The sequence below is a fragment of the Myotis daubentonii genome, chromosome 6, assembly GCF_963259705.1.
Source record: "Myotis daubentonii chromosome 6, mMyoDau2.1, whole genome shotgun sequence".
NCBI classification, from domain to species: domain Eukaryota; kingdom Metazoa; phylum Chordata; class Mammalia; order Chiroptera; family Vespertilionidae; genus Myotis; species Myotis daubentonii.
In genome coordinates, this window is record NC_081845.1 from 98623162 (window position 1) to 98648646 (window position 25485).

At 58.6% G+C, this 25485-nt stretch overlaps 1 protein-coding gene across 2 annotated transcripts; it reads left to right on the forward strand.

The window, feature by feature from the left end:
• The first annotated feature begins 547 nt into the window (after positions 1-547).
• GABBR1 (gamma-aminobutyric acid type B receptor subunit 1) lies at positions 548-24400 on the forward strand. Of its 2 annotated transcripts, XM_059702199.1 has the most exons (23): positions 548-665; positions 946-1042; positions 1515-1718; positions 2417-2602; positions 3771-3791; positions 4914-5074; positions 7958-8092; positions 8408-8578; positions 9549-9650; positions 9954-10019; positions 10412-10603; positions 16203-16445; positions 16999-17062; positions 18694-18771; positions 19869-20019; positions 20407-20539; positions 21347-21463; positions 21537-21644; positions 21938-22031; positions 22457-22584; positions 23005-23133; positions 23281-23424; positions 23844-24400. In XM_059702199.1, exons 2-23 carry the CDS (start codon positions 946-948, stop codon positions 24015-24017), a joined length of 2898 nt encoding a protein of 965 aa, XP_059558182.1. In that variant the 5' UTR covers positions 548-665; the 3' UTR covers positions 24018-24400. The 2 variants fall into 2 exon arrangements, with proteins under 2 accessions (XP_059558182.1, XP_059558181.1); XM_059702198.1 differs by lacking the exon at positions 548-665 and having other exon boundaries at positions 787-1042.
• The last annotated feature ends 1085 nt before the right edge of the window (positions 24401-25485 follow it).

Genomic DNA, 25485 nt, shown 5'->3' on the forward strand with positions numbered 1-25485 from the left:
GGTAGCCCCCTCCCGTCTTTGGCTTCCAGTCCGAGCAGCAATGCGGCCCGAATGGCCCCGGCTCTCAGTCCCCGCCCCCTCGCGCCCGCTCCCGCCGCCGGACCCAGACGTCTCCGTTCCCTCCCCTCCGCCCGGCGCCTGCAGGCCCTTGGCTCTCTCCTCACCCAGCTCCGAGCTGCCTCCCTTTGTGCACCACCTTCTCCGCGGCCCGGCTCCCCGGCTCCGCGCCAGCCCCGCTCCCGCGCGCAGGGCCCGCCAGGCGCGCGCCTCCCCGCGGGGGGTGGGGGCGGGGCGGGGCGGGGCGCCGGTCCCGGTCGGGCAGTGGGAGGGCCCTCGCCGCTCTCCCCTCTCTTCCCTCCGCCCGGCCTCCCTCCGAGCCCTCCCTCTTCCCTCCGCCCGAGCTTTCCCGGTCCCCGGCGCCGCCTCCTTCGCTCCGGGCTCCCCGCTCCCACGGCCGCCGCCGCGGGGAAGGAGAGACGGGGGTGGGGTCGGGAACGAGAAGAGGCCGAGAGCCAGGCCGGCGGCGCCCGGGTTCCAGGGCCGGAGGGTCGGGAGGAGGGGAAGGTGGAGAAGAGGAAGGTGGGGGACAGACGAGGGGAGCGGGGAGGAGCGGCCGGGCTGGAGCCTTGAGGCGGGGACCGCGGGGGAGCTGGGCCGCCGCCGAGGTAAGAGCCGGGCCGGGGCGGGGAGGCCGCCGGGGCCGGGCGCGCGGGGCGGGGCGGGGGCGGGGAGGTGGAGCCCCGCGAGGGCGGAGGCCGGGGGGGGGGGGGCTGCGGGCGGTGGGACGGCGTCCTCCCCTCGCCCCTGGCCACCAGCTCCGCCCCCGCCTCCTCGCGGGGAGCCTCTTGTTCCCGGCGCAGCGGGTCGGAGCCCGGAGGCTACGGGGAGGCCGGCCCGGCGCGCAGTGCCGGCCCCGCGGGGCTCACGCCGCCGCCTCTCGCTCAGATGCTGCCGCCGCCGCTGCTGCTGCTGCTGCTGGCGCCGCTCTTCCTCGGCCCGCAGGACGCGGGCGGGGCGCAGACCCCCAACGCCAGCGCGGAAGGTGCACCCCACCCCCAGCCCTCGGGGTCTTCGTTCCGGCCCCGCCAGCCTGCCCCCCTGTACTCCCGCTGCCCTTCGGCCACCCGGTCGCCCGCTGGGCCCCTCCCTGCGACCCGCGCGAGGCCTCAGCTCCGCCCGCTCCGGCCCCGTCGCCACCCAGCCCTGCCCTTTCCTGGTCCTCCAAGCCCTCCCAGGTGGCCTCGTGAGAGCTTCTCACATCCTGATTCAACTAGATGTCCTCCCGGCTCACTCGCACATCACACCCCCATGATCTCTCCGTTACTTTTCTCCTTACCGACCGGCTCCTTCCCTCCCCACTTCTGGGTTCTATGAGCAGAGTTCTGCGGGGTACCCTCTCCCTCCCGCCTCCACCCCCACCCCCGTCCTCCCGGCCCGGGGACCGCGCCCTAGCCTCTCCGCCCCGCGGCTGACTCGCCGCCCCCCCCCCCCCCCCAACCCTCCACTCCCCTCAGGTTGCCAGATCATACACCCGCCCTGGGAAGGGGGCATCAGGTACCGGGGCCTGACTCGGGACCAGGTGAAGGCTATCAGCTTCCTGCCCGTGGACTACGAGATTGAGTACGTGTGCCGCGGAGAGCGCGAGGTGGTGGGGCCCAAGGTCCGCAAGTGCCTGGCCAACGGCTCCTGGACAGAGATGGACACCCCCAGCCGCTGTGGTGAGTAGCCTCCCAGTGCCCCTCATTGGTCAAGACCATTCCTCTTACTGCCTCCGACTCTAGCGTTACCGTGGGTGAGCCGGCACCTGGACTCGTGCAACCAGTTCACAAACACTTGCGCTGCAGGAGGGACTTGCCGTGCGCAGTGAGAGGCAGCGGCTAGCAGCCTGCGCCGTGCCGGTCACCTTTCCTCCCCCAGGCCACCGCACATTGATCCCATAACCTGATTACTCATCTTGTGAGTTTATTCTCTTCAAGGACTATTAGTGGCAGATTATGCAAAAACATTCTAAAATGACTTATCACATTTCCGAATACCTGTCTCTAATGCAGAGACTGCACCCCAAGAAACAGAGTCCCGTCTAGCATGCATGCAAGCAGGTAAAACACGAAAGGCAAATGTGATTGCTTCTAAAGTCACCTGCCTCCTCCCATCGCAGCCAGAACCGCCCACTGAAGAGCGCATTTTCCGTGCTTATGGCTCCACCTTGGGTCCCTACGTGGCAGTGCTGCTTCCTTTTCTCCCCGGGAATGTGGGGATGCTTCAGGGCTAGGGGGGCCTGGAAGCCGGAGACCGATCCCTTTTGCGCTGATTTCCTGCCCTGTGCGATGCCTGTGGGCCCCAACCCACAGCCCAACCGCCTGCTCTCTACGGGCAGGCGCCTTCTTCACCCGCCTCTGTTCATGTCTCTCCACAGTCCGAATCTGCTCCAAGTCTTATTTGATGCTGGAAAATGGGAAGGTGTTCCTGACGGGCGGGGACCTCCCAGCCCTGGACGGAGCCCGGGTGGATTTTCGGTGTGACCCTGACTTCCACCTGGCGGGGGTGTCCCGCAGCACGTGTAGTCAGGGCCAGTGGAGCAGCCCCAAGCCCCACTGCCAGGGTGAGGGGGCCGCTGCCTGCCTGCCGCCTGAGCTGGGGGTGGGTGGGGGGGAAGGAGGGCTCTGGGGAGGCCGAGGCCGAGGCCCAGCTTCTTCCTCACCCACGGTCCCGGCCCCTCCCGCAGCAGCCGCTCCGGGAGCCGGAGTTGGGTGGAGCTTCCTTTATGCACCTTCCTCTTCTGTCTCCTGCTCCCAGTGCTTGGCCTCACCTTTTCTCTTCTCCATTGTGAACCTCACCCTCCATCACCCTCCTTAAGGTTTAAATACCCCAGTTTTCCTAGCTCCAGTCCCTTTTTCTAAACTTTGAACTTTCTATGCATAAACCTCTCTAGAACCAACCCCTCCCCATTTATTGCATAACTGGATTATTGTACAGACTCAGAAATAAATCATGTCATACTTAGAGAAGTTGGTAAGATTGGGAAGAATATCTGGGTGGAAAGTTATCAGGATAAAATTAAAAAGGCTTAAAACTGGGGGCAGAACTGTCAGAGCACAAGGAGCCTCTGCCCGGCCCAGACAGCCTCCCGCCCTCGCTCCGGGCACCCTCCTAGCCCTTCCCCGCCCAGGCCTGCAGGCCTCCCCGGCATCCCACCTCCCCCGCAGCCTCCTCCCTGGCGGGCAGGCACACCTTCGCTTCCCCTACACTTTCGACTCTTTTCGGATTCTCAGGTTCTCACTCCATTATTCTGCTTGCAGTTTGTCATTCCATTCTGGCAAGTAGGAGTCCCCGAGGCTGGATTAACCACGAAGCGAATGAGGCAAGCTTCGGGATCCTTGTGCTCTAACAATGTGTCCGCATGGCCATAGGTGTTTTGTAAAATGTATAGGATATTTTAACAGCAATAGCTTAAAAGCAACTGTATTTGTAATTGTCTTCTCTTAAAGAGAGACCCCCACAATTTATAATATTTAGGCTCCACCAATCAGGATCTGCCCATGTCTTAGCTGTAGGCAGTTCTGTCTCTAATTCTGTCGTCCTACGAAAAATTAAAAAAGCCCAAGTCCTGACCCACAGTCCGCCTCGCTCTCCTCCCCAGGCACCTCCCCTGAGAGGCGGGCTCCCGCTCCCCGCCCCCGGCCCGGACAGGTGTGGGGGGCTGGGGGTGAGGCCGGGGAAGCCGGGCGCCCGTGGTAACTCTTCTCTGATCCCGTCTCTCCCGCTGCCAGTGACCCGAGCGCCGCACTCAGGTGAGAGGAAACCCCACGCGCCCACCCCGCCCCCCACCCGCGGCCGGCGGCTTTTGCCGGGACGGGATCCGGGTCCTCCCCCGCCCCCACCGTCCGCAGCCCCTCGTCGCCTACCGGGTTCCGCCTCCAGTCCCGGTTTTCTGCGCGGCCGCCTCCCCGCTTGGCTGCACCTCCCCGGCGCCGCCTCCTCTCAGACTGCGCTGCCCGGCAGGGGGCGCGGAGACCCGTCCCGTCCTCCTCGGCTCCCCGGTCCCAGCACCTTCCTGCCGTGCTCTGCCCGCCCTTCCCCGGGATTCACCTGAGGACGCCCGCCCGCCCTCCTCCCCGCCTTCCCCAACCCTCTCCCCGCATCTCGGCGCCTCCCGGCACCTTCACGGCCTCCCCCCGCCCCCCCCCCCCGCCCCCCGCCACTGTCTCGTTCCTTCCCGGCGCGCTCCCTCCCCTCCCCCACACGCTCCCAGCACCCCCACTCTGTGGCCGGCCCCTTCCAACCCCCTCCTTCCCTCCTCCCCTCCCCTCCGCGCTCCTGCACGGCACGCTGCTCCCCTCTTTCCTGCCCCCCACGTCCCCACGTCCGTTTCCTCCTCCCAGGGGGTCGCCTTCTCCCTCAGGCCCCCCCTCCGCTCCGGGGTCCTTCCGTCCGCAGAGCCCGCCTCCTTCCCCGCCCCCTTCTTCCCACCTCACCCCCCCCCGCCCCCAGCTCCGTGACGTCAGAGCCCCTCCCAGTCGCGTCCCCCCGCCCGGGTCGGTCGGTCAGTCAGTCCGCGAGGAGAGTCGGTGGCGGCGGCGGGAGCGGAGCTGGAGCCGGGGGCGTGGGGAGCCCATCTTCCCTGCCTCCCCGAGGCCCTAGTCCCCTCCGCCCCACGCAGCCAGGGATGGAGGCGCCTCCGCGGCACCCCCTCCGCAGCCCTCCCCAGGACCAGGGTCCCCCCTGAGCGCGCTCTCCAGCCTCTGCCTGCCGACCCCTCCCCGCCATGGGTCCGGGGGGCGCCTCTCCCCGGGCTCGGTGGCCGCTGCCGCTCCTGGTGGCGATGGCGGTGGGGGTGGCTCCGGCGGTGTGGGCCTCCCACTCGCCCCACCTCCCGCGGCCTCATCCGCGGGTCCCCCCGCGCCCCTCCGCAGAACGGCGCGCAGTGTACATCGGGGCGCTGTTTCCCATGAGCGGGGGCTGGCCCGGGGGCCAGGCCTGCCAGCCGGCCGTGGAGATGGCGCTGGAGGACGTGAACAGCCGCAGGGACATCCTGCCGGACTATGAGCTCAAGCTCATCCACCACGACAGCCAGGTAGCCCCGGGCCTGGGGGGCAGGGGTTTGGGGGCCTCAGTCCCGACCACTTGGTTCCGGGCCGACCCCTCCCACGTGACCAGCAGGAGAAGGGCTGGGAGTGCAGCGGCGTGGGAGTCCCGGGGGCTGGGGGTTCAGGATGAGGGTTTAGGGGTTCACAGTAGTTAGCCCTGTTGCAAGGCAGACCCTTCTGCTCCCAGAGACCCACGGACGTGCTTGGGCTTGGGGAAGCTGGACGGATTTAGGGGACCAGCTGATCCAGGTCCTCTGGGGAGTGAGCTGACCCTGGGATGGGCGGGGGGGGGGGGGGGGGGGGGGCGTCAGAGGTAGAAACTGGATGGGGCTCACATTTACCCCGGGAGCAAGGTCCATCTTGGCATCAGGTCGGAGCTGGAAGGAATAGGGACCAAACGAAGAACATTTTGAGGGACTTGGGCTCTGGGGTTCCTTTATCACAAAAACCAGAAGGGTCGCTGTGAGTCCCATCTGACTTCCTCCCTCCAAGCCCGCCGTGCAGGACTCCCGGGCTGCGGGGCTGAGGAGTGTGTGGCTGGGAAGGCTCATTGGTGGTCAGAGGCGCCGGAGAATGAACTGGATTAGAGGCCCACAAGGGAGCCCCCGCAGTGGCGGGGGCGGGGGGCCGGGGAGCAGGGCACAGCAGCACACAGGGGCTGGCGGGGGGGGGGGGGGGGGGGGGGTTGGGGGGGCGGCCTGAGCGGGGGCAGGGAGAGCTGGCAGGTCCTGGGAGCTTGGGTCTGGAGCGAGTCTTCATAGCTTCACAGCATGTGGCTCTAAGATGTGAGCCGGAACGGGGATGTGGGGTAAGAGGTGAGGAGAGTGAGCAGGGAAGGGAAGGAAATCTGGGTCCAGGTGTGGTAGGGGTGGCCCTCAGAGACTCAGCGGCTGTGGCCCCGGGTGGAGGGAAGCTGGAGGGGAGGGTTGGCGACCTGCCCTGGGGTGTGCTGAGGGTTTCTGTTCCTGCTGTAATCTACACCCGGGCACAGGTAAGTGAGCGAGGAGGGCAGAGTGGGGAGAGCGCGAGGGCTGTCCCGAGCTTGGAGCCAGAACCTGAGGTCCTCTGACAGTGACCCTCCAACTTCAGGATCCGTGAGGATCACCACAGGGCGCGGCTCAGTGTGCAGTCTAACTCCTGGGTTAGGGATGAACCCAAGGACCTGCATTTTTACCAAGAAACCCTGCCCTTGCGGGGCCTGTGCAGCGAAGCCACGATGTGCGTGGGAAGAGCAACAGGGCCCAGGGAGAGAGCGCGTGTTGGACTGGGAGCCGCAGGGCGGGAAGAGGGTCAGCTGATGGGAAGGCCCAGCTTCGGAGGACAAGAGAAGCACTTTGCTGTGGGCGGTGGGAGCCCAGGGAGGGTGGGTGTGGGCTTTATGGTAGGGCGCACGGGGAGTGCAGATGCATCCACCAGACCAGCTGAGGCCCTGGAGGTGGGGAGACCTGAGAGAAGGGAGGTGGAGGAGAAAGTAGCAGAGGCCGCAGGGGGAGATGGACAGGCAGACACACGGGTGTATCTGGGTCCTGGCGAGAGCAGAGCAGAGGAGCTGGGAGGAAGCCTGCGGGCTGCTTTGGGTGTGGACGGGAGAGGGTGTGAGAAGCAGCAGGGAGGGATGTGGGCACCAAGGAAGAGACATTGAGGAGCACACGTCGCCCTCTTTGTATGTATCTTCCGTGTTGTATGTCCTCGTTCCTAACCACCTTCCTTCAGACGGGGAGGGGCATGGAGGAGCTTTGGGGAAGCTGGGGCCGGGGCAGGAGTGACAGCTCCTGGAGACCCAGTGGGAGGGAAGAAGCTGCTTCAAAAATCAGCCACTGAGTGGACACTGAGCACTGCCCTTGGCGTGGGGGCAGGTGGCGCTTCAGACTCTGCCCCCCCCCGCCCCCGCCCTGCAGCTCCCACAGTGTCCCCGAGGTCAGGCCTCAGTGGGGAGTGAGCAAGCTTTAGGGGGCCTTTATTTCCTTGCACCTTGCTCCCCACTTCACCCTCCTCTGTCCCTCTGGCCTGCCTCCCCACTGGCTTCCCTGGGGCTCCAGCAGCTTTTGAAAGGTCATCTGTCAGCAGGAGGCAGCGGGCAGAGAGGCCACCGCCTTCTTCCCGCCGCCCCCCCACCCCCCCTGCGTTCTTTTCTTTTCAGACTTTCTGTGTGCTTACTTCCCCATCCCCATGCCCCTCCTCAGGCACCCCTAAAAGTCATCTCGTTGCTTGAGAGTCATTCTATTTATTCTCCCCAGTTCTTCCTCCTCTTTGTTTCTTCCCCCATGGCTGCCCCGAGTGCCTCTTTTTCTGATGGACCCATGAAAGGTCAGGCCCAGCAGGCGGGCTGGATGCTGAGCTGGCCCCCCAGTGCGCCTGCTTCTGCTCTCTGTGTCACTAGCCCAGTGAAGAGAGGAGGGAGGAAAAAGGAAGGTGAAGAGAGGGAGTTTGCAGATGTGAGGGAGGGATTTTCATAAAATGGCTTTGAGGAGGCTGCCTGGGACGCGGGGAGAGTTTATTCACATTCCTTCGGACTCTTCCACGCATACATGTTTGGAGCGTAGAAACGTGGTAGGAAGCAGGAGTGCTGGGGGGAAGGTGGCCAGGGTCGGGTGAGCTGGAGGAGGGAAGGGGTTTGGACATGGTACTGCAGGTGGAGGAGAGGGTATGGGTAAGCAGCCGCTGGAAGGCAGCTGTTTAACGGGTGAGGGAAACCGAGAAGATAGGAGACTACGCTCAGAGGGAGAAGAACATGGCAATAATGACAAAAGGGTTTCAGCAGAGGGGTGGGTAGTTGGGGGAAGTAACTCGGTTTTGGGGGGAAATGGAGTAGGAGTTACAGGGATGGAGGATGCTAGGGGAGCCAGCCCTCACGGTCTCCCCCCATTTAGTGCGACCCAGGCCAGGCCACCAAGTACCTGTATGAGCTGCTCTACAACGACCCCATCAAGATCATCCTCATGCCGGGCTGCAGCTCCGTCTCCACGCTGGTGGCGGAGGCCGCCAGGATGTGGAATCTCATTGTGGTGAGTGGGGGCGGGCCAGAGGCCAGCCGTTTTTGGGGGTGTATTTGAGAGGATGGCTTCCAAGATTCAGAGCCCTTTGCAGACCTGAACTAATCGGCCTCCTAGCACCAGGCCCGACCCTCCGCCGCCACTAGAAGGCGCTGGCGTCAGACGGTGAGGGTGTGCAGGCCTTTGACCGAGGCGTTCTGAGGGCGGGGGCAGAGGTGCTTGGAGAGAGTGGGCAGGGTTGGAGACGCTCTGGGCAGCTGCTGGCGGGGCCCATGGATGACGCCCCTGTCGAAGGGCGCCCTGTCGCCCTAACCCTGTCCCTCGTAGCTTTCCTATGGCTCCAGCTCACCGGCCCTGTCGAACCGGCAGCGCTTCCCTACGTTCTTTCGCACTCACCCGTCGGCCACCTTGCACAACCCTACGCGCGTGAAGCTTTTTGAGAAGTGGGGCTGGAAGAAGATCGCCACCATCCAGCAGACCACCGAAGTCTTCACGTCGGTGAGGGGTTCCTGGGCAGCGGGCGGAAAGGGGTGACCTGGGACTCATTCTGGGAGAGACCTGGATTCGAACACATTCCCGGGGGTTGAGTGCATGTACTTTCTATGCCAGAGGAATGAGCACCTTGAATTTTCAGGATCCTTCAACTTTGTGGTTTTAGGGCTCCCCCCTTTGATGCCTTGTTCCCCAGACAGGTAGTCCCCAAGTGACCCCGTTCTACCAAAGTAGGTTCACTCCAAAGTCGGGACATAATAAGGAGACCATGTGCGGTAGGAACCCCGGGAGGCAGCAGGGTCCGCGCGCTCCAAGGGCTGGTGTGTGTGTGTGAATGGGAGCAGAGGGTGGAGCTATGAAGATGGCACAGGCACAGCGAGGGAGAGGGAGGGAGAGAAAGATGGAGACAGGGACAGAGAGAGAAGTATGAACATGGGTCAGGTAGCTGACTCAGGGATGCTGACGAGGCCAGGTGGAGGGGAGGGGAGCTCTGAGGGAGAGAAGACAGTCGGTTTCTTCTCCTTTATTATGTTCTTTGAATCCTCTCTTTACTCTCACTTTCATGGCCCTTTAACCCCCCCCCCCCCCCCCCATCTCTTAGTGATTCAGGATGCTCCTTTCTGTCCTTTGACTGTCTGCTCACGTGCCTCTTGAGGTTGACATCGTCCCACCTGTCCAGGCCCTGCCTTGTCTTTTATGGCTCCTGTTTCCTTCCCCCATGTTTGCTGTCAGTGGTGAGAGGGCGGAGTGGGGTGATCTGTCGGACACAGAGGTGCAGGGGGGCTCACTGTGCACCTCCTTGCTTGGAAGCTCCCTCCTGAGGCTCCAGGGGCCGTCCTCTGACCACTCCCGCCCAGGGCAGAGGATGCTGGCGGGGAAGGTTCACACGCTATTCCCTGTGGGGTGTGCAATCCCAGCCAGATCTCTGGTCTTCACCTCTTGTGCACCTGTGTTTCTGTTCTCATTCCTGCTGAAGACTCTGGATGATCTGGAGGAGCGCGTGAAGGAGGCTGGAATTGAGATTACTTTCCGCCAGAGTTTCTTCTCAGACCCAGCTGTGCCCGTCAAGAACCTGAAGGTGGGGTGGCCGAGAATGGCCAGGGGCACAGTTTGGGTTGGTGAGAAGAACCGGGTGGGGGGATGTTGGGTTTTTGTTTTTACATTGAGATGTAGCTGACACTGACGGGTGTGAGCCTAAGGTGCCCAGCATGTGGATTCGATACACGTAGAGATTGCAATAGGCACCCCCTGGCCTGGGCTGACGCCTCCGCCAGGCACCTCACCTCGGTTCTGTGAGACGGGAGCCTCTCCTGGAAGCTTGTCTCCACGCTCCAGGTGACACTCACCCGCTCAGGACTCTGTTTCTCCCTCCTTCCTGCAGCGCCAGGACGCCCGCATCATCGTGGGACTTTTCTATGAGACCGAAGCCCGCAAAGTGTTCTGTGAGGTGGCGTTGGAGTCTGGAGAGGGTGGGCCTGGGCGGGCTCTGGCCCTGGGCGGGCTCTGCTGAAGCTGACAGCAGAGGGGCTGAGCGGATGGTTCACATGATATCCCCGGCGGTTGGCTCTGACTCCATCTTCGGCTTCTCACACACATGACACTCTCCAGCTCTCATTTTTCCACCACTTCCTGTTTCCGGGGGGTCTGTAGCTCCAGTCCTTCCTACGGGCTGGGAGGAGCTTAGGAGGAGGAGGCGAGCCTCTCCTACTCCCCGCCCCAAACCTGTAGATTGCTCTCTTCATTTCTCGGCCCTTCTCTGATTCCCCAGAGGCTGGATAGTGACATACGAGATAGGACCAGAAAACAGTGACAGACCCAGCCCTCCTCCTCTGCATCCAGGTGTACAAGGAGCGGCTCTTCGGGAAGAAGTATGTGTGGTTCCTCATTGGCTGGTACGCGGACAATTGGTTCAAGACCTATGACCCGTCCATCAACTGCACAGTGGACGAGATGACCGAGGCGGTGGAGGGCCACATCACCACTGAGATTGTCATGCTGAACCCTGCCAACACCCGCAGCATTTCCAACATGGTGAGAGTGTGGGGACTTAGCGGCCGGACCTGGGCAGGTGGGGAGCCCTGAGGGAGCCTTGAAGGGGAGGGGAGCAGGTGTGGAGTTTGGAGATACAGGGGTGCAGGGGGCCTGTGCCCACCTTGAACTTGTTTATATCGTTTCCTCTGGATTCCACTTCTGCTCTGACTTCCTTGGGCAAGAAAGAGAGGCAGTGGGGTGGTTCAATGAGGGTGGTCTGTTACCATGGAAACGAGTTGTTGGCAAGAAATGAGATGAGGACTGAACCGGTTTGGCTCAGTGGATGGAGCGTCGGCCTGCGGACTCAAGGGTCCCGGGTTCGATTCCGGTCAAGGGCATGTGCCTTGGTTGCGGCCACGTCCCCACTGGGGGGCGTGCAGGAGGCAGCTGATCGATCTCTCATCGATGTTTCTGACTTTCTATCCCTCTCCCTTCTTCTCTGTAAAAAATCAATGAAATATATTTAAAAGAAAAAAAAAAGAAGTGAGATAAGGGAGAGGTGTTAATAATAACAGGTGTTGCACATGCAAGCATACCTCTAAGGAGCGCCATTCTGGGCGTGAATATAGTTTATTTTCTTGGTGACTTCAAAGCTTTTTCCAGCTGGTGCTCAATCAGCAGTGCTGCTCCTGGTGCTGCTCTGGATAATCCTCCTAGAATTGCAGGTGCAAAGGGGACTTTTGAAGTCATTTAGCCCCAACCCTGCAGGTGAGGGCCACAGGTGAGGGTGTGAGGGCAAGAGGCACTACATCTTTTTTTTTTTTTTTTTTTAATTTTACTTATTTCAGAGAGGAAGGGAGAAGGGGAGAGAGAGATGGAAACATCAATGATGAGAGAGAATCATTGATCAGCTGCCTCCTGCACATCCCTTACTGGGGATTCCAGGCATGTGCCCTTGACTGGAATTGAACCTGGGATCCTTCAGTCCGCAGGCCAATGCTCTGTCCACTGAGCCACACCAGCCAGGGCAAGGCACTACAGCATAAGGAATACAGAGTCTTGGGTGAGCTGGATAGGAATACCTAAGTGTCTGCTTATTGTGCCCAGGGCGGTCCCAGGTCTGGAATGCCTGCTTTGGGCAGCAAGCTGAGGGTGAGTTAATGGTTATAAAACCCCCAAATATCTCATTAAAACAAAGTTCTGGTAGTAATTGTTTTTGTGTAGTAAACCAGGAGCTTGATACATAATTTTAGTGATCCTCACAGCAGTACTCTGATGTTAGCTTTTCATTCCCATTTTATAGGCCAAGAAACTGAGGCTCACAGGGGGTAGTGACAGACTTGTCTCAGGCCTTGTAACTGTTGGTGGGCAGGCTCGCTCCAAACCCGTGTCCCCATCACCTTCCAGGGAACCAGGAAGTCTGACTAAAAAATTCCTACTTTGGTTGGCTAACACTCTTTTTGAGTGAGAGCGAAAGAAGATTCGAGAAGTTTATTCTGGCCGTGGATTGTGCTGAAGGGCCAGTTGTCATGTGGACTCTGCTATGGACACTGTCCTGGGACGGTCTGAGGGATTCTATGTGTAAGGCATCTTGGTTGAAAAGTTCCCTGGAAAAACTCTGAAAGGTCACTTGGCCGGTGAGTTGTCCATTGGATGGAGGTCTTCTTTCTCTTGGCCTCTAGACAAAGATGCTGCCTGCCTTCGAGCTCCGCAGCCTGCAGCACCAGGGGAGAAGCAGCCGTAACGCCTAACTAGGGAGGGGATTATAGGCGAGTTAAATGGACAAGGCAGGTGGACCAGAAGCAAGGGTTGGTCTTCGGGGCCCAGAGTCACGGCGACTTAGAAAAGGAGCCGAGTTGGTGGCCTTGAATCTAGGTGAATAGTTCTGAAACGAGCTCCCAGAACCACCCGGAAATTGGTTGGCATGCAGATTATTGGCCTCTTCCCTTGGAAGTTCCTATTCTGGAGGTCTGGGTAGGCCGCCGGATTTACATCTCTGACAAATTCCCGGGGATGTTGATGCTTCTGGCTTGGGGACGTATTTTGAGTACCATTGGTTAGAGATGTGGTTTTCAACCAGAGGTTGCAATATCTAGGGGTGATTTTGGTTGTCACAACTGCTGTCTAGTGGACAAGCCAGGGATGCTTCCAAAACATCCTACCATGTACCAGACAGTCCCCTGCCACAAAGAGCTATCCTGCTGCAAAGGCCAGCCGTGCGCAGTGGGTGAGAGCGGTTCTGGAGAATGGCGATGGCTCTGGGCTAGAGGGGCAAGTAGGCGGTGGGAGCAAGATTGTGAGTAAAATGAGTAAATTTTTTGTTGTTGTTAACCCTCACCTGAGGATATTTTTCCATTGATTTTTAGTGAGAGTGGAAGGGAGGTGGAGAGACACAGAGAGAGAAACATCGATGTGAGAGAGACACGTTGATTGGTTGTCTCCCTCACCCTCCCTGACCCGGGCCGGGGATCGAGCCTGCAACTGAGGTACACGCCCTTGACAGAAATTGAACCCGGGACCCTTCAATCTGTGGGTGGAGGCTCTATCCACTGAGCCAAAGAGGCTGGGGCTAAATGAGTAAATTCTGACAGCGATAGAGGTGCCATCAGACCTGGAGAAAACACAAAATAAAACTGATCTCATTATGTGCATTTTAGGTCACTGTTGAGCACCCACTCTTACATATAGAAACTGCCAGACAGGGCTGTTAGAAAATTAGTTTCATAAATTTGCACTTGGTTACTTCTCTAATTTCTATGCGTTATGGAACTTTTGTTCTGTTTTCCTTGAGCTGCCTAGTAACATTTTTATTTGAAAAGTGGCAGCCATACCTTTGCTGGCCCAAGAGGGGCTGTTTCTGGTAACTAGTTATGTGGGCTCAAGGGTGCCAGCAGCGGCCGAGCCAGTGGGGGGTGGAGGGGGGGGCGAGGGGGGCAGGGCTTGGGCAGGGGCACAGCATGCAGAGCGGGGGGAGTCCCTGCCTGTTGGGGTGACTTTCTGACATAGTGATTACTGTGAACTGCAGATTGGATAGACCTGGAGGCAGAAGGACAGGTTGGAGCTTGTCCTGATACGTAGGCTGTGGGTTCATCTCCGCTCAGGGCACAGGAAGAAGCATCCAAGGACGCATATACAAGTGGAACAGCAGTTGATGTTTCTCTCTCTCGCTCGCTCTGAAAAATCAATTACAATTATTTTTAAAAGCCTCAGCCGCTGCCGTCCTCTCAGCGGCGCTCTGCGAGGCCTGGGTGCCCGGGCAGCACAGGGCTCAGGGACTCGGCGCAGGCGCCGGCGGTGGGTCCTGCTGCCACGCACTAGCCGTGCACCTTCAGGCAGCTGAACTTTTCTGTGCCAGTTTCCTTATTTCTAAAAGGGCCATACACCTCATTTAAAGGCTAAGTAAGTGACACATGTACCTTAGGAAGGTGCCTGTTACAGACAATGTAAACGTTAGCTATTGTTATTACTATTAACAGTGCTCTGTGTAGGAATGCATGGGATTGATGACACATTTCAACAAAAGAATTAAGAAATTTGGTGATTTGAAGGAGTCTAAGGTGATTTTAAGGATTCAATCTTATGTGCTGAGAAGTGTTAGGGAGTGAGGAAAATTGAGCTTTTAGTCTTAGGTATTATTTTTTTATAGTTTTTAAAAAAAATATTTTTATTGATTTCAGAGTGGAAGGGAGAGGGAGAGAGAGAGAAACATCAACCATGACAGAGAATCATTGATTGGCTGCCTTTTGCACGTCCCCTACTAGGGATTGAGCCCACAACCAGGGCATGTGCCCTGACCAGTAATCGAACCCTGACCTCCTGGTTCACAGGTCGATGCTCAACCACTGAGCCACACAAGCTGGGCAACAAATATGTTTTTCTTTTAAAGCTATTCACTGAGCAGTATCTTTTTTAGAAAAATATATTTTTATTGATTTCAAAGAGGAAGGGAGAAGGAGAGAAAGAAACATCAGTGATGTGAGAGAATCATTGATCGGCCGTCTCTTGCATGTCCTCTACTAGGGATCAAGCCCAAAACCTGGACATGTGCCCTTGACTGGACTCAAACCCAAGACCCTTCAGTCCGCAGGCCGGCGCTCTATCCACCGAGCCAAACCAGCTAGGGCCTAACTTTATTTCTTAAAGCAGCTCAAGTTCACAGCAAGATAAGTGGCAGGAGCAGAGATTTTCCACATGTCCCTGCCCTCACACACACGTAGAACCCTCACTGTCAGCATGCCCGAGTGGTCACTGATGCACCTACATTGACACATCGTTTTCACCCAAAGTCCATAGTTTTATGAGGGCTCACTCTTGGAGTTGTGCATTCTGTATTTCATGCACACACACCCCTCGTGAAATCATACAGAGCATCTTCAGTGCCCTAATCCCGTGGACATCCATCTGGGAAGGCACAGTGCTGGGTTCTGAGGAAGGAGAGAGGGGTGGAGCCTGGTCCTGTCCTCAAGGGCAGGAGAGCCAGCCTGTCTGTCTGCAAAGCCAGGCTGTTCCCACTGCACCACACTGCCTGGCCTTTGCGTTTTCTACTCCTTTGTGTCCAGAAAGTTGAATATAAAGAAAAGTGGGCACCGCATGGGGAATGAAGACTTTTTTTTAAAATATATTTTATTGATTTTTTACAGAGAGGAAAGGAGAGGGATAGAGAGTTAGAAATATCGATGAGAGAGAAACATCGATCAGCTGCCTCCTGCACACCTCCTACTGGGGTGGGCAAACTACGGCCCGCCGGATCCGGCCCGTTTGAAATGAATAAAACTAAAAGAAAAAAAAGACCGTACCCTTTTATGTAATGATGTTTACTTTGAATTTATATTAGTTCACACAAACACTCCATCCATGCTTTTGTTCCGGCCCTCCAGTCCAGTTTAAGAACCCATTGTGGCCCACCCCTGGAACCTGTGTCTTGCTGAGAAGTCACCACTGAGTGTGGTTTTAGGAGATAGGGAAGGGCAGGTGTGATTTTCTCCTTTATGTGGGAGCCATCTCCAAACCCTTACGGGAATTCACTCTGGTCATCTAGCTAAGTGCTGCCAGGTATGGAAACTCAGGTTTCTGACCCATTTCACAACAGAGGTAAAAGAACTGTCATTCTGTTACTTAGCTTTCTTGGAAAAAGATTTCCAAGAAAAAGGGCTGGAAGGGTGTGGGTAGGGGTTGAATAATAGACCTTGAAGCTTAGGGGATGTCTGCGAGTCCGTGAACTGCAAGCCTGCGGGGCAGGAGTCCGGCCCTGAGAAGGCGCCCTGGGACAGGCCGCGTGAGGAAGCTGGGTGCCTCCGCCGCCGGGGCTTTGGGCGTCGGAGGGGCTGTGTGGCCGGGGAGCTCTGTTGGGAAGGTTGGAGCTGAGAGCACAGCCATTCTCTTGCTTTGCCCTCCACATTCTAACCTTCACCATTTATCATGCGGTGTCAGCTCTGTGTGTCGTTCTGAGCAGCTGTGCACATGAAGGTGTTGGTCCCAGCTGCTCCCTGCCCTAGTCTAGTGGCTTCAGGTGTAAATCAGACACGGGTGTAGCTCAAGGTTTTATGTATACATTCGCTCGACCTGACAACATGAACGTAAACCATCTATTCAAGTCGAGATGGGGGAACCAGAAGCGGTGTTACCCCGGCCTCCCACCCTCCAACCCCTTCCTCCCTAGACATCCCAGGAATTTGTGGAAAAACTGACCAAGAGACTGAAAAGACACCCCGAGGAGACGGGGGGCTTCCAGGAGGCCCCGCTGGCTTACGATGCCATCTGGGCCTTGGCCCTGGCCCTGAACAAGACCTCGGGAGGGGGTGGCCACGCGGGCGTGCGCCTGGAAGACTTCAACTACAACAACCAGACCATCACCGACCAGATCTACCGGGCGATGAACTCCTCGTCCTTCGAGGGCGTCTCCGTGAGTGCCAGTGGCCCCTCCACACGCGTGCTCCTGGGAGCCCCTCTGGAAACGCCTCCTCTCAGCTGCCTCCCTGCAGCAGCTGGTCTCAGTCCAAGGAGTAGGGACCCCAAACCCACCTGAGACTAGAAGGGGGAAGGCCGTCCCATTGCTTCAGCCCTCTCCTCATTCCTTTCAGCCCAGATATGTCTGTCAGATAAGAACTATAGGGCTTTGAAAGAGGAAAGAGGTCGTTTGCTTATTCCATTAAAGTGGGGAAACCACCCAGGGACTCAGCGACCTGCTCAGGCCCCACACCCAGAAGCCAGGCTCCTGCTGCTCTGTGGGGATTCTTCCATCCAGATCTCATGGTGAAGCTTCTCAAAAGAATAATGTTTCTGAAATCCAGGGTATGGGTATCTGGGGTATGTCCTATATGCAGGCAAATGCCATAAATAGAATTCATTCAGAACCTCAATTAGCTTCAAAAACACCAGGATTCAAAGCGTGAGTCCCGAGATCTCTCACACTTGCTTTTATCACCCTTGTGCCTCTGCCTGTTCCTCTCCCTCAGGGCCACGTGGTGTTTGATGCCAGCGGCTCTCGGATGGCATGGACGCTTATTGAGCAGCTCCAGGGTGAGCCTGGGGGCGGGGGCGGGGAAGCGAGGGGCAGGTGGGCTGGGCTAGGAAACCAGGAGACATCACAAGATGGCCTTGGTGCCTCTCTACCTTCTCTTTTAACTGTTCGTCAAGCTTTTAACTAATACTAGTAACGGTAATAGTGAAAGCAGCTTGTGTGTGGGTGAGTGTCTCTGAGCTGCAGTGGTCGTGTTCTTCAGGGGGTGTGCGCTGTTTCCGCGTCGGCTTCCGTTCTGATTTCAGGAGTTTCCCTTTGGTGGCTTGGGGTGAGAAGTTGACCTGTCATTTGCATACCCATGGACTCAAGGAAAGCTGAATCTAGGAAACCTGCTATTTTTTTTCAGCATTAATTTCATGAGCATATTTTTAAAATTGGTTTTTAGAGAGAGAAAGAGAGAGAGAGAGAGAGAGACAGCGATGCGAGGGTCAAACATTGATTGGTTGCCTCCTGCACGCCTCCATTGAACCAGAAATCAAACCCATGAACCTTTGGTCCAAGGGCCGATGCTCTAACCACTGAGCAACTGGCCAGGGCAGAAACCTGTTGTTTTTAAAGGGAACTTATAGAATTTTCTTGCTACATACATAAGTAAACATTCTTTTTTGTTGTTAATCCTCACCTGAGGATATTTTTCCATTTTTTTTATGGAGAGTGGAAGAGAGAGGGAAAGACAGAGAGACACATTAGTGTGAGAGAAACACATTGATTGGTTGCCTCCTGCACAAGCCCTGACCAGGGCCTGGGCTGGGGAGGAGCTTGCCACCAAGGTATGTGCCCTTAACCGGACTCGAACCCAGGACCCTTAGATCCGCAGGCTGATGCTCTATCCACTGCACCAAACTGGCTAGGGCATAAGTAAACATTCTTAATTTTTTTTTTTAGGATGTGTAGTTTGGTTTTTCCAGGTCATGTTTTCTTATAGCTTGGCCCACTTATGTATTTGCAAAACTCCCATGAGTTAATTTTCCAACCTCTCCCGGCTCAGCCTCTCAGCATGGCCAGGAGAGCCGTTCCTTGGCTCCCTGTGAAAAGTTTCTTCCTGGCTCCCATCTCCCACATTCTCTCAGAGCTTCTTTGTACCAGGAGGAGCGGGAATGGCCGGCGGCCATGGGGAAGGGGGTGCGAGTCGGCCTTTGATGGGAGAGCAGGGTAACTAGGACAGTCTGGAATAGAACCTTAGGAGTGACTGAGTTGCACTCGGTGGCACTTTGAGAGGCAGGTACAACTTATCTGTGGAATTAGAACCCAAGCCAACCAACAAGGGAGGAATTTATAAAACGAAAGTGGAAGCCACTGGGAAAACAGATGCCATGATTCTGTCACGAGAGGGAGGATAAACATGTTTAACGCTTTAAAGCCGGACCCACAGGGAGAGAGATCTTGCTATGAGAGGTGGGCTGTGCGATGAATGGCGGCTTCCCACATACAGATATTGGTTTGTGGGACCCTTTACACTGCCTTTACGTCAGGTTGCTCATCCACGTGACCGCTCAGGCCCTTCCAAGTCTCTTCAGGGCGCGGGTGAAGGGAATTGGTTGCAACCACAGAAGCCGCCTTAGGGAAGTGGAAGGCTGGGAGTGCCGGAAGTAGTCTTCCCCACCCCACGGCGCTCCTATTGTCTGCCCAGGTGGCAGCTACAAGAAGATCGGCTACTATGACAGCACCAAGGATGACCTCTCCTGGTCGAAAACAGATAAGTGGATTGGTAAGTGGTCCTACGTATGTTTTCCTTCAATCCCCTGAACAATCGTGAGCAGCGTCATGCACTTGAATGAAGGTGGGTGGCAGGTGCCATGAGGTTGAAATGCTCCGGGGGGTGGACCAGGATTGGGTGAAGAGAAAGGGAATAGAATGTCCAAGATCTGGGCAGAGGAGGCTGGTGTATCGTGAGAGGGAATAGGCAGTTGGTAGCACGCACTATTAGAAACAGTCACCGGGGATTGGAGGCAGGGGCAGGCAGGTGTGGGAGACGGGCACTCCATTCGGGTCTCCCTGATGTCTGATGCCTTGATGTATCAGGCCTGGAATTGCCTCTTTATTTGTCAAGAAAGCAGTTGCCAAAAAAAGAAAAAAAAGAAAGCAGTTGCTTAAACTACAGGAGAGATGAGTGTTGTTTGCTGGAATGTACCTGTTAAAGACGACAGTAAGCAGTGTTCTCTGAGGGCTTGGTGGCTAAAATAATAGGAAGTGGGGAAGATACCAAAGGTGGGCATCGTGAGGACGGCGGAGGAGGCCCCCCACTGCTACTTCCTGGAATGTAGGGCGGGCCCCGGGCTATAAATGTTGCATGGCCTGAATTACACCTTTCCCAGGCTACACATTGAAATTAGCTTTTTCCCCTGTGAACTCTGACAAATTTAAGCTTCCTCTCGATACTGGAAACACCTCTGGGGATACCCCAGCCAGGGCTAAAAGTCACAGGTCAGCTTTTTCCTCTTTCTTGGAGCTAAGAGGCCAGACCAGATGCTTGGAGGCTCTTAGCGTTATGATTCTACAATCATAAAGCTTTTGATTTGAGTTGTAAGAAACCTCATAATTTTCTCAGCTATCCCCCCTTTCCCTCCCCATTTCCCTTTCCTACAAGAAAGACAGGAAAACAGGACAAACAATAAGAGAAAAGACTATGAGGCCCGCCCTGCCAGCCTGTGGACAGCGCAGCCGCCCCGCTGAGCGCATGCCTGCTGGCGCCTGAGAGCCGGGCCGCAGCGCTGTCCGCCTGCAGCTGCCCCTGCCTCCCCCGTCCACCTGCCTCCCTGGGTCCTCCTTCCTCCTTCTTTCCCTCTCTCCCTCCTCCCCCTGTAGGAGGGTCTCCTCCTGCTGACCAGACCCTGGTAATCAAGACATTCCGCTTCCTGTCACAGAAACTCTTTATCTCCGTCTCGGTTCTCTCCAGCTTGGGCATTGTCCTAGCTGTTGTCTGTCTGTCTTTTAACATCTACAACTCCCACGTCCGGTAAGTGTATCTTCTGACATTTTAGTTGTCCTGTCTGCCTCTCCAAGATGGTGATCATTGAACGGAGAGAGTCAAACCTGTGTCACTGAGGCCACGTGTCGGTTTTCACTGACCTACCACTTCCCTAGGTCACTGCACGGAAGGTGAAGCCAGAGAGTTCCCGTCCCTGCAGCTTAGGGGCCGGGCAGGCGGGCAGGGCTCGGGGTGGGGTGAGCTGGTCTGGGCGGGAGGCCCTCCCAGCCCTGCAGCGGCCAGGCCAGTCGGCTTTCTCCCAGCTCTGCTGCCCGCCCAGGCCTGTCTTCCTTGTCCTGTGGCCTTTGGAGACTGACCTCCCTTCAGAAGGGGCTGATTCTGCTTTCCTCTCCCTTGCTCCCACCTGGGCTCCAGCTACATCCAGAACTCCCAGCCCACCCTGAACAACCTGACGGCTGTGGGCTGCTCGCTGGCCTTGGCTGCTGTCTTCCCCCTGGGACTGGACGGGTACCACATCGGGAGAAACCAGTTCCCCTTTGTCTGCCAGGTGAGGCGCAGCTCCCCTCCGGCCCTGCCTTCTTCCCACCTGTCCTGTGCCTCCAGGTGCGTTCATTCTGGAGCTCGCTTGTCAGTTCACTGTGGGCTCCAAGGCTGCCAGGGTCCTGAAGACAAAAGCAGGGTCCCCACGGAGGGACAGCAGTGGCTTGTCTTGGCTTGGGGGCTGAGAACAAGAGCTGGATTTCCTGTGGAGCCTTGGGGGATGGGAAGGATGACGACAAAGATCCGGACCCACAGCCGGGACTGGGGAGGCAGCCCTGCTACACCGGTTGGCCCTCAGGATGCAGTGCAGGGAGGAGCCTGGCGCTGTGGGGAAGGGCTGCTGCCCGCAGCATCTCTGGTTCTGTGTTGTGCTGGTAGGAAACACCCCGTGTTCCCTGCCCACCTCACTCTCCCCTCTCCTCTGCCTGGTGCCTGTCTCCGGCCCACGCTGTGCACAGGGGTCTGCTCACCTGCACCCAGGCCACCGGCAGGCTGCTTCCAGGGGGAGGAGGCAGCGGGGTGCAGGCTGCTGTGGGACACGCAGAGGAGCGGTGTTTGAATATCGAGGGGCTCGGTTTGTCAGCTGGAGGAGTAACGGGTGGCAGGGCAGTGTCACAGGCCAGAGCGGAGGCCTGGGGAGCGGTCAGAAGTGACGGGCATTAGACCAGAGGTTTTAGGAAGATCCCCTCGTGGCAGAGTAGATGATGGATGGGAGGGGTTTGCTGAAGGTAGGGAGTCCCTTCCTCCACTCTCCCTGGTGCCCCCCTCCCCCCCCAGGCTGCCTCCCTGCAGCCCCAGCGCCCTCTCCTTCCAGGCCCGCCTCTGGCTCCTCGGCCTGGGCTTCAGCCTGGGCTACGGCTCCATGTTCACCAAGATCTGGTGGGTCCACACGGTCTTCACCAAGAAGGAGGAGAAGAAGGAGTGGAGGAAGGTGAGTGCTGGCGTCCTCCCCTGTGCCTGGCCATCAGGCCCAGGGGTGACCGTGTCCTGTGCTCACCCGCCAGACCCTGGAGCCCTGGAAGCTGTACGCCACAGTGGGCCTGCTGGTGGGCACGGACCTCCTCACTCTCGCCGTGTGGCAGATCGTGGACCCCTTGCACCGGACCATCGAGGTACCGCGGGGTCAGGCGGCCGAGCGTCAGGGCTGCAGGCTGAGCTGCTAGGCCCAGGGCTCATCTGGAGCAGGGCAGCGGCGCCAGGAGGGGTGTGCGCTCCCCGGGCCCTGGGGAGGGTAGCCATCCCTAAGGTGTGGGGGCCTGTCCAGGCCTAGAGTGGGATTTGGCCTCAGCACTGGGGTCTCGTAGGAAACGGGGCAGAGCTGGGAGTCAGGCACCAGCAGAGTTGCGGGGGGGGGGGGGGGGGGGCAGAGGATGACACCGTTTTCCTGCGGCCTCATCTCCTGTAGACTTTCGCCAAGGAGGAGCCGAAGGAAGACATCGACGTGTCCATCCTGCCGCAGCTGGAGCACTGCAGCTCCCGCAAGATGAACACGTGGCTCGGTGTGTGGGGTGTGGAGGTGGGGGTGTGGGCGGGGCTTGGAGGGACGGCAGCCCAGTTTATGACCTTCTGTCTTGGACTGCCCTGAGAGGGGGCAGCGGTGTCGCTGGGAGGAGCGTAGGGTCTGAGGAAGGGCCGCGGCAGAGCTGTGCCCCCCTGCCCCGGGGAGGGAGGGCCCTGGGGATCGGCTGCCCGCGGGCTTCAGTCCCTCCGCCTTCAGCTCACTCCACAAACGGCAGACTCCTCGGTATGTAAAGCTGGATTCCCAGCCGGAGGGTAAGGGTCATGACCATCACCTTCCCCTGTGACCTGGCGCCCAGGCCGGGAAGGTGGGCAGGTGAGGGTGACGGGGAGGGGCTCCCTGTTCACGGGGAGCTCGGAGCTGGGGCGCGAGGCTTCTGCCCAGTGACCCCCGCCGCTGTCGCAGGCATTTTCTATGGCTACAAGGGGCTGCTGCTGCTGTTGGGTATCTTTCTTGCTTATGAGACCAAGAGTGTGTCCACCGAGAAGATCAATGACCACCGGGCGGTGGGCATGGCCATCTACAATGTGGCGGTGAGCTCCGGCGCTTGGCATGGGCCCAGGGGGCGGCCTGGGAGGATGGGGACCCCGGGTGGAGTGACGGGTGCTGTGACGCCTTGGGGCTGTGGAGCACCCGACATGCACACGGCCCCCCCTGTCCATGTCCGTGTGCACATCCGCCGGTGGGGGAGGGACCGGAAGCCCGGCCCTGTCTCTGGCTCACAGGGGCGTCGGAGGCTAGGTTCCCGCAGGTGTGCTCAGGGGGACTCCAGGGGTGTCTGAGCTCAGGGGTCGGCCTTGCGGGACGGACCGGAGGGACTGCTTTGGGCAGTCTGTGTGCGCGAGTGCGAGTCCTTTTCAATGGGAAGGCCACGAGGGGCCTGAGCGCAGACTCTCCTGGGGGAGGGGCAGCCTGGCTCGGGCCGTCCCCTGAGACGCCCGGCCCGCCCCCAGGTCCTGTGCCTCATCACCGCGCCCGTCACCATGATCCTGTCCAGCCAGCAGGACGCAGCCTTCGCCTTCGCCTCTCTCGCCATCGTCTTCTCCTCCTACATCACGCTGGTGGTGCTGTTTGTGCCCAAGGTGAGCTCGCTGTCTCCCACCAGCTCCTCCCAGACCGCTCCCTGCCGCCTCCCCTCACCTCCCTTCCTTCCGGCCCCCCCCCCCCCCCCAGCCGGTGGTAGCTCACGGTCTTTGCTTGGCCCTCCCGCACCCCACACCCACCCCCAGATGCGCAGGCTGATCACCCGAGGGGAATGGCAGTCGGAGGCTCAGGACACCATGAAGACGGGGTCCTCGACCAACAACCACGAGGAAGAGAAGTCCCGGCTGCTGGAGAAGGAGAACCGGGAGCTGGAGAAGATCATCGCCGAGGTGTGAGGCCCAGGACTGCGGGAGGCGGGGAGGCGGGGAGGGAGGACCCAGCGAGAGGACTCCAGGACTGCGGGAGGCGGGGAGAGGGAGGACCCAGCGAGAGGACTCCCTGCCCTGAGACCCAGGGGAGGAAGGGCTCTGCCGGCCGGAGCCCTCCGCACAGCCTCCTCTAAAGGGGGTGGACGGGCCCAGGGGCCACCGGGCGAGGGGATCTGATTGGACGCTGCGCTGCCCTCCCCTCCCCATCCTCTCCTGCCTGATTTTGTCCTCATGGTGCCCCAGTTTGGCCTTTGGGCTTTTCTTCTCAGTTTCTCATTTTAATTTCTTTTGTCCGCCCACTCTCTATCCTCTATCTATTTTCCTCTGCCCCCACCCCCCAACCCCTGACTCCCGGCTCCCACCTATCTTCCTTCCTCCAGAAAGAGGAGCGTGTCTCCGAACTGCGCCGTCAGCTCCAGTCTCGGCAGCAGCTCCGCGCACGGCGCCCCCCTCCCACACCCCCGGGCCCCTCTGGGGGCCTGCCCAGGGGCCCCCCTGAGCTCCCCGACCGGCTGAGCTGTGATGGGAGTCGAGTCCATTTGCTTTACAAGTGAGCGGGTGTGGGGAGGACAGGCCCGTAGGGGAGGGAAGTGGAGAAGCCAGGCTCCCACCCTCCTGTAAATACAGCCCTCTGGGCACAGACCTTGCTGTCCTGGTTCGTCCATATGCCGTCATCTCTCCCCTCAGCCTCACCACACCCTCTCCCTTCCTGCCCCCTCGGGGAGTCTCCCCCGGCTGTGTTCTGGGGTGATTAAGGAGAAGCAGCGTGGGCAGGTTTGGGAGCTGCTTCCAGTGGGTAGTTGGTGAGAATTCTGACCAAGGCAGCATCCCTGGCTGCTGACCTGGATCGATGGGCCATGGGGAGCGGGTGTGTCCCTGCACATGTGTGTCTCGGGGACGACCCCCCTGAGTCTCAATAAACCAGTGAGCACCTGTCCCCACTGTGAGCAGAGTGTGCGCCTTCCGCCGGCCTGGGGCTTCTTGGCGCCGGCAGGGCGTGAAGAGGTGTCTGTTCCGCCTCTGAGGGCTCAGCAGGGCACAGCCCAACACGATTAGGGCTGAGATTCCTGCGAGGACATCAGCGGTTGAGTGTAGATTCCACCTCACGCAGAACTGCAGCCCATGCTACCCGCTAAGCGCTCATTTGTGAAGACAGTGGTGACCACCTTCCCTCGCCAGCCCCCCTGCTGGCAGCATGATGCCCTTCTCCAGCGGCAGGTGCAAGGCCCTGGCCACGGAGATGCTGGGTAAATGCTGGCCAGGGCCGCTGCTCTCACTGAGGGACACGCATTGGGAGCTGACCTGCAAGGACCATTCCCAGGACTGAGGGGTAGCAACAGCGAGGTGATGGCCGCTGGGAGACAAGTCCTCGCACCTCAGAAGTCTGGCTAAGGGCTCTGGGTGTTTGGACTTGCTATCCGAATGAAAGGAAGTAGCGGATGGTCAATGGAAAAAACAAACTTGCCTAGGACTTTCATAGTAATTCTTTTACAATAATTCCTTGTGGGGAGGTTTTGAGATTTTATAAGTTTATTTGAGTCAAACTGTCAGCATATGCCAGGGAGCAAGATTGCGAGTGCTCCACGGAAGTGCTTTTTTGAAGCTCAGCTTCTCTCCCTTTGGCACTGATTTTTTTAAGCGATTTTTGCAAAAGGGCTGCCATGTTGGATGGGCCCTGTGGTTTCATTATCGTGTTTCAGAGCCAGGTTCTAAAAGCAACATGGCTACACCTCAGACCAGGACTGGAAAAGCACTCTGGGGTTATCTGCTGTGGACTGCTTGGACTTACATTCGTCTCCCCTCTTCCCAACATGACACCCTCAGGGAGGCGGAGGCCTCTGGGCTGCAGCGTGGAGAGGGGCCCTGTCTGCAGGAGCTGCATCCCAGCCCTGGGCAGAGCCTGAGACCAGAATCGCCACCTGCACTTGCTCTGCACTGAGGTGCAGTGTATGTTACCAAAGGTCAGAAGCTCTCCTGCGGCTAGGGGTGAGCTGGACATTTGCTGACAGGAGTGCAGGACGC